The 10,894-nt window shown below is 31.9% G+C and overlaps 1 protein-coding gene across 1 annotated transcript in view; it reads left to right on the top strand.

Moving 5' to 3' along the window:
- Positions 1 to 10,894, top strand: part of LOC108687215 (hydrocephalus-inducing protein) — a 48,595-nt gene that overhangs the window by 36,404 nt on the left and 1,297 nt on the right. Inside the window, exons 15-21 of the mRNA XM_018192872.1 lie at positions 750 to 885; positions 1,775 to 1,987; positions 2,060 to 2,173; positions 2,340 to 2,573; positions 3,277 to 3,504; positions 3,576 to 3,721; positions 10,288 to 10,643. Of these exons, the coding sequence (XP_018048361.1) occupies positions 750 to 885; positions 1,775 to 1,987; positions 2,060 to 2,173; positions 2,340 to 2,573; positions 3,277 to 3,504; positions 3,576 to 3,721; positions 10,288 to 10,643 (1,427 nt within the window). The remainder of the gene's footprint in view (positions 1 to 749; positions 886 to 1,774; positions 1,988 to 2,059; positions 2,174 to 2,339; positions 2,574 to 3,276; positions 3,505 to 3,575; positions 3,722 to 10,287; positions 10,644 to 10,894) is intronic.

The following is a 10,894-nucleotide window of genomic DNA, read 5'->3' as shown; positions in this document are numbered from 1 at the left end:
CGCAATAAATTTTTTTAATAAATTATTTTAATAAATTATTTTCAATTTTTCAGCAAATTAACATCTTTCCAATATAATGTCTGATTGAGCAGCGAATTATTAAAAATTGCTTATCAATTTAATTTAATTCGTGATATTATTACAGTAGTTTAATTACGTTTATATATAAGTCCAGAAAATCAATTTGGCGCACAGTTCGAATGACTACAAATATGATATATATATATATGCATGTACATATATAGTATATATTGGGTTGTTCGGAAAGTTCGTGCCGATTTGGAAAATTGAAACGCAGAAGATTTAAATTTTTAATTTCATTTATTAAATTTATTAAATTTAAATCTTTTGCGGCGCGAACTTTTCGGACAACCCAATATATGATTCATATTGAATTATTTAAGCATTAAAGAGCTTCAATCGATATTCCAATATTTATCGATTGTTCTCACATTTAAGATCTAAAATAATATTTTTATTGTATTGAGTTGTCTGAAAAGTTCGTGCTGCAAAAGATTTAAATTTAATAAATGTATATTAAAATTTAAATCTTCTGCATTTAAATTTTCCTTCAAAATCGGCACGAACTTTCCGGACAACCCAATATAAGCATTCTTTATTTTTTATAATGATTCTTTTCTCCGGTATTTAAAAGGGAATTCTTGTTATTATGTAATTCACATTATTATGTTTTTATTAGTTTAATGTCAATAATGGCATATGATGATGTATGACATATCAATTTCCAGATTCAAGTGGAACACGTTGAAATTGCCCGAAGACTTTAACATCGCTCCTGCAACTGGCTATTGCTCTCCTGGTATGGACGTCAATTTCATTGTCAGTTTCCAACCTATTCGGCATGATAGTTTGATCGAGGGCAATGTGAGCGTATACAACTTCTATCTTTATATCTATGCACACGAAATGCTTGATTTTCGGCGAGAATCTCGTTCCTTACTCCTACAATATACGCCAAACATAAAAGTAGTTTAAGCAATACACTGTGCTTCTTGCCATATTTCTACATCATATTTAACTTTCTGAGAGAACTTTTCCCCTCAGAACTTAGAACAACAGAACTGTTATGTATGTGCTTGACATATATTCTAGAGTACTTGTCATATTTATTTAAAAAATTGTCTTAATATTCATTTCGATAAAATAACGGTATAATTATTATTTTAAAAAGATCTCTAATGTACATATATATACATATATATATACAAATTTTATCATAATTTATATTATTATATTATAAATCTGATATTAATTTTAAACGCATGCAACAAATAATTGAAACTGTAATTGAGCATATGAGATATAGTCATTTAATAAAAGATATAATTTATTATATTCTCAGGCAACGCTTGAGATTGAAAAATATAGAGATCTCGGCTTAAGAATTACTGGAGCTAGCTGCAAACTGCCTGATCCGATCGACACTCTATTCTTCTCGTGTCGCGTTCGCGAGAAAATAATGAAGTCTCTGAACGTCGAAAACGATATCACAACTTTGAAACCGGAGGTCACCGGTGAATATTTTTTCATCGACGAGGTCTCATACGATCCTTTGAAAAAATCTACTACCTGTACAATCACCTATGCCCCTCTAGTCATGAATGGCGAGAACAATCTTCACGAAGTAATTAAAACAGAACTTGGTTAATTTCTTTTAAAATAATCATATAATTCCATAATAACATAGAACATTTATAATTTTAACGTAAAAATAACAAATCAAGGAATGTAATATTTCCATAAACTATTTCAGAGTACGTTGCTTCTAAAACTGCCGGATGACAAAGGTTCTTTAGTGTACTGTCTTCGAGGGCTTAGTCTACCTCCACAAGTTCTCCAAAGGATTACACGTCAATTTCCGGCAAAGACAAAATACACTGAATTATTATCTGTTTACAATTGGCTCAGTAAACAACAACGATTCGAATGCCAAATTGAGAATATGAACGGCAAAGAGCCCGTCGAGGTTTAAAAGATTTACGAGAGACAGAAGAACTGTGAAATAATTCTAAAATTTTTTTCTTAATTTGCTTTTTAGAATGTCGAAATGTTCACTTTTGTCGGCAACAGCAAGATAGACATTCCAGCAAATGGCCAACGAGATTATCGCGCAGAGTTTTATTCCTACAAAGAATCAAAATATAATTTTAAGGTATTTTATATTGATAAATTATTGTCGGAAAACACAAATGACGTAAAAAACTTTTTTTCAGTTTTAACAAATAGGACTTTCAAAATAACAATTTTATAACTGTTTCTAATCCGTGTTTTAATGTAAAATTATATTTTGCAAAATATTTAAAACTACGTATGCATAGGTAACATTCACTAACGAAGAGGGCGAATATCAATTTTATGAACTCCAGTATGATATTACAAGACCACAAGAGATCGAATCGATTAAACTGATCACTGTGGTACGATCTCCGGTGTGCCATGCTTTAAAACTTGATAATCCATTTAAGAAGCAGCACGTAACATATACGGCAAAATGTCAGCATCCCTGCATCACAATTCAAGACGTACCAAAGCTCGTAGCACCATTATGCAGCGTTAGTTATTGAATTTTATTTATAATAATACATTGCAATCAAATAGACACAGTTAAAAATCATATTTTTGATCGAAAAGAATCTTAAAAAGAATGCTTAATAATATTTATATGTAATATTTATATATAAATTTACTTAATATTTATGTAAATTTGCAAATATATTTTTAAATCCTACAAATTACGCGCCAATTCCACATTTGTCGGACTTTAAACGCGATTGAAAATTGAAAATATTAATCATAAATTATTGATAAATTTAATAATGATTATTAAATTAACTTAATTTGATTTCATTTAATTATGAAATTATTAAATATCAAGATTAACTTTGATAAAAAATAATTCTTTTTCTGATTTATCTTTATCAGTCAGATTTTTACTATTATTAATACGCAGCAAGTTAAAAATATAAACAAAAATCGAATTTCGATATTTCATCCTCAATTTTATCTAACTGGGTAATCTAACATAAATTAAAGAATTTTTATTACTCAGACAAATTTGATAAAAATTCCAAAAGTATCATTTATCGATTATAATCATTCGAATGCTTGAAGAATTATACAATAGGCTACCGTATTGTATAAACCGTAAAGAGTTATAATAATTAAGGAATTATGTTCGCAATTTATAAACAGAATAAATTTAATGTGGCCAACAAACAATAACAGTGACAATAACGATTTCTGTGAATATAATAGGAAAATATCAGAATCAAGTACCACCCTTTACATTCCGCCGAGGAAATTACGGTAGCTTTGAACGTCAACTGCGAGGAACTCGGATTGTTTCCCTACGAGCTGCGATTGCGAGCGATACCAGCACCACCAGAGAAAACGACGCGCGTTGATGCGATGCTCGGTAGTTCTGTCACTTTTTCCCTGAACATAATCAATCATGCCGAGAACACTGCAATATTCACTATCAAGGTGAGCATAAAGCTATGTTTCTTCTTCTTTTGCTATAACAATCGGAAAAATCTTCTTCTCACATATTCCAGGTGAATAATGAATGCTTTACGATTTCGAAAGACATCGAGGTGCCGGCGTTGAAAAGTACATCATTCGACGTAACTTACGAACCCTGCGACGTCGAAAATGTCTCTGCTACTTTGACAGCCACATCTGAGATTGCCGGCGAATTTGTGTATGTTAATTCACAATTAAAATTAATCCTTTACGATTTTATGTCGAATTAGATTCAACGTTATATGTTACTAATTTAGTAATAGCATATAATACTTTAAACAGTCGAATCTGTACGCGATTAAAATCGATAATTGTCATCAGTGTAAAAATTCGGGTCCAATTTATTAAAGTTTATTTAATTTATTCAAAGTTTAAATAGCTACAATTTTAAAAATAAACAAAATTTAAATTTAAAAAAGGAATTTTAAAGCTTGAATCTCTACTTTCGAATGATTACTATATCTTTTAAGTTTCATATGAGTTTTGTAATTTTTACATGTAGAAAACTAGAAGCTGAAAAAAATGAAAAATTTGTTTTCACTTTGTAGGTCTGTAGCGTGCCCAAAAAAAATTTGTTGAGAAAATTTTCAACTTTATAAAAAAAGCTTGAAGCTTTCTCTACAAAACATTTTTTTTAAATGTTCCTACGATCTTTTGTTACTGAGTTGTTGCAAATAAAATAAAATAAATATTTTAATTTTGATTGCTCTCAATCACAATTTAAAAAAATAGATTCTTAAATTCTCTTATCAGATAGAATAAGATTTAGATTTTATTTTACTTTTAACAAAAATAGCAGCCGAATTTGAATAATAAATCGGACACTTTTGTACTGATCCAATATATTTTCGAGATTTCCATAAATTCTTTGAAATAATGAAGAGAAATTTTTTTATTCATGTTAGATTAACTAATTGTATAAAACTGAAAATGAAATACTGATTGGTTTTTTTATTCATTTGAAATAATTTAGACATCAAAGGATTAACCTGTCATGCTGATTGCTGCATTATTAAATAAGCCAAATATACAGAATGTGTTTTGTTTAAATTGTTTACAGATTTCCTCTCATTGGTACGTATTCGTTGCCGAAACCTCAAGGGCCATATACAATTGCTGCCAATGCACCAGCTTCTATACTCTTCAAGAATATATTTAGAGAAATCAAATCTTTTGAGCTTATCTTGGACGATCCCGAAGTTTTCGTAACATCGACATCGTTGGACAAAATGAAGCAAAAACAGGTAATTCTATTGATTTTATAAGCATCTTTTTTAATCCTCATCGGGTATACGTTTTTTTAGTACTATTAAGCATATACGTAACATATATGATGAATTTTTAATAACAAAAAGAAAGCAATGTTTTACAAGATTATTTAATTATTACAGCAGATCTCCCTAGCAAAAATAAAAATCGGAGCGTAAATCGAATGTAAGGGTAGATTTAGACTTTGGATGTATTTCGTTTTATGCATGATGTGCATAATGCATCATTAATCTTTGTTGTTCACCAAATATTAAACAAGGATAAATGAATGGCATACTTTGTGCATATCATGCGTGAAACGGAATACATCCCTTGACAGAAAAGTAAAAAGCAGAAAAGCAGCAATCTATCTATTAATCAGAATTCACGTTGGTAATAAGCAGTACAGAATGCCATTGGCTGCGTTCAGCAGAGAAAACTAATCAGTTAGCGCTTAGTGGTTCTTTAATACGATTAGTTCCTATATTTAGATTTAATGAAGAACTAAAGGCAAGGACTATATTAAAAAATCACTAAACGCTAACTAATTAATTTTCTCTGCTTTCTGTCAAGGTCTGTTTTTTTTTTTATAACGTGAACATGCTATTACTACATAAGGCTAATATTATTCATCTGTTTTTTTATATGTAATCTGTTTCTGTAACAATAAGTTTTTCAAGCCTTTTGATTGTAGAGCAAAAAAATTCTCTCTGTCTTACAGCCAATTAACATGTAAGGTTGAAAAATTTGTCGTATGACACATGTAATAGCAACCTAAAGGTACAGCAACAGAAATATAAATGAAGCTTCTAGAAAGCGAAATTTGAATATAAAATGTAAAGAAGCATTTACTTCTTAATTTTCGTCTCTTTGTTTACGATTCTATCACTTTTCCTTTATAATCGACTTATGATGCTATCTTTATTTTTGCCAAGATAAAATGTTTAATAAAACAATTTATTAATTATTACAACATTAATATAAATCAATATAAATTATAAAAATAATATGTAATATATAAATTATGTAAATTATATAATCAATATAAATTAATATAAATCAATATTACAAGGCGATCTCTATTATCGTTCAACTAAAAGATAATGGAAAAAGAGAAATGGAAGATAATTATCCAATAACCGGAAAACTTCTAGTGTACTGCGCAGATCCCAAGATTTCTCATATAAATTGGATTTATTATTTAAGAGGTATATGCAAACAATAAATGAATAACATGTTAATATCTAATGAGATAAGTACGGCACCACAATTTGTCACATTTTTTTCTTTGTGATATAAAATACTGTATTTACGAATATTAATTATATCATTGAAAAAAATAAAATACGCTCTTTTTATGTTTTTACGTTCTGTATATGCGAAGGATCACTTAAAAAATATCTAGAGGTACATTCTGTTTCCCACATGTCATTTTATCATTCTTCGACCGCTATTTCATTTGTACGTTTTTGTCGTATGAATTTTTCGAACCCTTAATTAGCTTACCATATAAGATAAAGAGATCCGAGGAGTTCTCTGCCCTGCACACATTTATCAACGCACAAATAAATAAAACCTTTTGAATGCGTTTCGTTTTAAGTCTGTTCAATCATAGTCGATTATTTTTATCATATTATCAATGATTGGTCAATTTCTTACGGCTTACAACTTGCGATCCTATTGTAGAACAAGTATTACGCATAATAATAAAGCGCATGATGTATCGTTTTTTTTATCCTTGCTGTTCACCGAATATTAACTCTTTATATGAATCGTTCATATCTCAGGCTAATTTTTATTACTTTAACAAATATATAAAAATTATTAAATGATTCTTACATATACTTTATATATCTTTAGAAAGTATATATTTTGTGAGATTGTGTATTTAAAAAGCAAGATACAATAAATCGTATACAATAAATGTTGTAACTGCCCGGGAAAAAATGTTATAAAGGGTCTTTCAACAAGGACGCTCGATTTTTAAATGTAAATAATTTTTAAATGTAAATGTAAATAAAACAAGTTGTGTGTGAGATATCCACTCAATTTTTTTTTTATTTGAAAGAATATTTTATAGCATTAAGTATGGAATATAACGTCGCTCAAATGTCCGCCGCGGCTTCGCTTGGATACGTATTCGGGCAGTCCAATTTTCGATGACTTTCTCGCATAAATCTGGCTGAATTTGCTGGATGGCGTTTGTTATGTTGACTTTGAGAGCATCAATTGTTTACGGTTTATTCGTACAGACTTGCGATTTAAGATAGCTCCAAAGGAAGAAGTCTAAAGGAAGAAGTCTCGTGCGTTAAATCGCACGATCTCGGTGGCCAGTTCACGTCACCGCCGCGCGAGATAACCATGTCCTCAAATCGCTTATGCAGAATGTCCATCATGGCATGCGGTGCGTGGCACGTAGCGCCATCTTATTGGAACACATGTTATCGGTATCCATATCATCCATTTTAGGCCACAAGAAGTTGCTTATCATCGATCTGTAGCGCTCACCGTTGACGGTTATGGCAACGCCCGCTTCGTTTTGGAAGAAGTATGGACCAATGATTCCGCCAGACCAAAATCCGCATCAAACAGTGACTTTCTCGGAATGCATTTGGAGCTGGTGTATCTCGCGTGGATTGGTATCGTCTCAAATTCGACAATTTTGCTTGGTCACATATCCATTCATCCAAAAATGGGCCTTATCGCTAAAGATGATTTGTTTGGCAAAATTTGGGTTAACTTCCAACTGCTCCAGAACCCAATCAGCACACGGCGTTGTCTATGATCGTTTACTTTAAGTTTCTGGGTCAGTTGCATTTTATAGGGATGCAGATCCAAGTCCCGAAGCAAAATTCGCCAAGTTGAAGTCGCAGAAAGGCCAAGTTCTTGTGAACGAGAAATTGATCGCCGGGTTTTCCCGTACACTCTCACGCACAGCAGCGATGTTTTCAGCAGACCTTGTGTTTCGGCGACGTACTGGTGTTGGTTGATTATTTATCGAACCGATTGATTCGAATTTGGCCATCAAACGTCGAATAGTCGACTTGGCAGGACGGTTGTGGCGAGGAAAAATCACATAATGCGCGGAACGTTTCTCGAACGGAGCATTGATTTTGATAATAAAATTGATAATAAAATTTTATGATTTACACACGTTGCTCAACACTATGACCTTCCATGGTGATTTGCCATACACTACTAAACAATTCACAACAAATTTGACAGATGTCACTTTAATAACATGGCTACTATGATCTAATAAATTTCGAGCGTCCCTATTAGAAGACCCTATATATATGGACCCTATATATATTTCCCATACAGCACAGAAATTTACAATAACATTACAGAAATGTTGCAGATTGCGCAGTAATATTGTAGATATTATGAATTGTAATATAATATAATATCGTGTAATATAATATAATACCCGTAATAATATATAATACATAAGGAACCACGGTAGTGTCATTGCGCTTGACTTAGTCAAGATACACTACTATTGTGTCTTCTGATTACGACGTAAAATTTTACAAAATCTTATAGCATTTTAGACTCAACAGTTGAATGAGCGCTCGCTGCTATTGATGTATTCTTCCAGATTTAGCTGATTAGATGATCTAAAAGAATGTATCAATAACAGCGAATACATCAATAACTCTCTCAACTGTTGAGTCCGCTGAACGCAGTCAATGTTGTTACAGAAAGATATTGTCAATTTTTTATTGTAATGTTGCAAATGCTTTGAAGCGTTTTCTAACTGATCAATTTATAAAATTTTATTCTTTCTTCTAATTGATCCATCAAATGCTTCAAAGCATTTGTAGCGAGACTTTGATCAGCCAGAGATATTAAAAGACATTTTGGCCTTTTGAGTAACGAATTGCTGTCACATGTAGAAACATACATCATTAACACGTTATGTGATTGTTAATTATTTCCAGTGATTTAATCCGACTTCTACAAACTTAAAACCGTAAAACAGTTGCCGCGCTACAAAATGTGACGCGGTAATCAATGAACATATTAGGAGTTGTAAGCTTATTGGTATTAGTTGAAACATTTGTTGTCGCCAACGCGCGACAAGATTTTTCAAACTTTATCAACTTTCATAATTTTTTGAAATACTTGATTTTAAAAAATTCTTTGAATATTGCAAAGAACATAAAATAAAATACGTGGAATTTCTTATTATTTCCGTTTCATTAATTAAGAATATGTACAAAACAGACATATACTTCTATAAAATATAAAATATATATCTACATAAAAAACAAATGTAAAATTTAAAAAATATATATACCTGCATATACAATTTACAATTAGGTATAAAATATAATAATTATAATATAAATTAATATATACATTGATTGAGATTTTTTTCTGCAATTTTTAAATTTATATCACAAATTGTATTTCAAATTATATTCAGTAATAACAAAAGAATTATTTTTAATAATAGTTGCAAAAATACATTGCGCTATAACATTGTTATGACATTATAGCGCAAGCTTGTTAAAGACGGATATTTTTATGATGCTATGACTTTGCAATGTTGCAAATACATTGCGCAATCTATTTGCAATATTACAATAAATATTACAATATTGCAATAAGATATCTGCAATTATTTTGCAATCTTTCTGTGCTGTATGGGTATGGACATATTTTATATATAATTATATATGAAACTTTTTTCCCAGGTGATTATTTGATATTCCTTTTTTCGAAAAAAAGAGAATGTGCAGGACGCGAAAAATCCAGCCGTATTAGAGAAAAATTGAGATTAAAAAAAGATAATCATGCGTGAAATATAGGAACGCATTTTTAAATCTTAAATACTCTGTTTATCATACGTCATCGTCCGCACACGCGCAGTGACACACGCCTCGCTCGTATAATCCATAGTCCATACTCCATCACTCCCTCACTCCATGGTCAATGATGTCGAAACGCGATGGTCAAACCGGGTCGAACACGGTCAAACTGAATGAGCGCTATAGTGATTTGCTCCGTAGTGGTGGTTCATAATTTCGTAAACACGGAACTCATGGAAAGTTCCAGAATCATTCCCAGCTAAAATCATCGCCCGCGTCAACATGTGAAACCGGCATCTCTTAGATCCCCGTGATCGTCGCAATCCCTCCGTAACGAAAATCTAACCTAACCTAACAGTGATACTTCCGCGACGATCTTATGATCGGCACTGTTGTCGCTATCACTGCTGTAGTTATTCTAATTCTTTGTTTAGTACTCGTTCCGCTTCGATAGCAAAAAACGGTATCTTAGCGAAGTCAGATTCGCGATAACCTTGAATCGCGAAGGCGCAATTGCGTTTGATGACAGCGCATCATAGGAGCAGCTCGTGTCGCGGTGATCTGACAGGAACAGACTAATCAGGCATGCATCTAATGCATGCGACGCAATTATACGCGGGCGATCATCTTCGGGTGTGTGTACTTTCCTACGTCGTGCTATCATGAGCGAAGAGTCTAGAAAAATAGTGACCAGGTTCCACTCCATCCACGGTGAGAACATTCTCCTGTGCGAGGACAGCACGGTCGCGGTACGGACTACGAGCTTTGCCAATTCGGTGGCCTTCAGCGAGAAACCGTTACAGCCAGGGGAGATCTTTCTCGTAGAGATCGAGAAGACTGAGAGAGGATGGAGCGGACACATGCGACTGGGTCTCACTTTGATCGATCCAGCTTCGGTCAACAACAATCTGCCTCAATATGCAATGCCCAATCTGGTTAGATTAGGCAACACATGGATCCTCGCTATAACTAGGAATCAAACTATCTGGGACAATTTTGATGGTGGTCTATCTTCCACATACACTTCTATCACAGGTTAATATGAAATTACTATGATAATTTTATAAAAATTCTCTTTATCAATATTACTTTATCAATATTACATTAATTTTAAAAATTAAAGAGGAAGTTTATTAAAAATGATACACTATGTCTGTTTTTTTTAACTAAACTTCTTGCAAGATTTATCTTTTTTTTCATGTTGAAAAGAAAAAGATAAAAAAACTACAAGAAGTTTAGTTAGAAAGACAGATTTACTATTTATATATATATATATATATACATAT

The sequence above is a fragment of the Atta colombica genome, unplaced genomic scaffold, assembly GCF_001594045.1.
Source record: "Atta colombica isolate Treedump-2 unplaced genomic scaffold, Acol1.0 scaffold202, whole genome shotgun sequence".
NCBI lineage: Eukaryota > Metazoa > Arthropoda > Insecta > Hymenoptera > Formicidae > Atta > Atta colombica.
The sequence above is the reverse complement of the archived record's forward strand: the minus strand, read 5'-3'. Positions and strand labels throughout refer to the sequence as shown.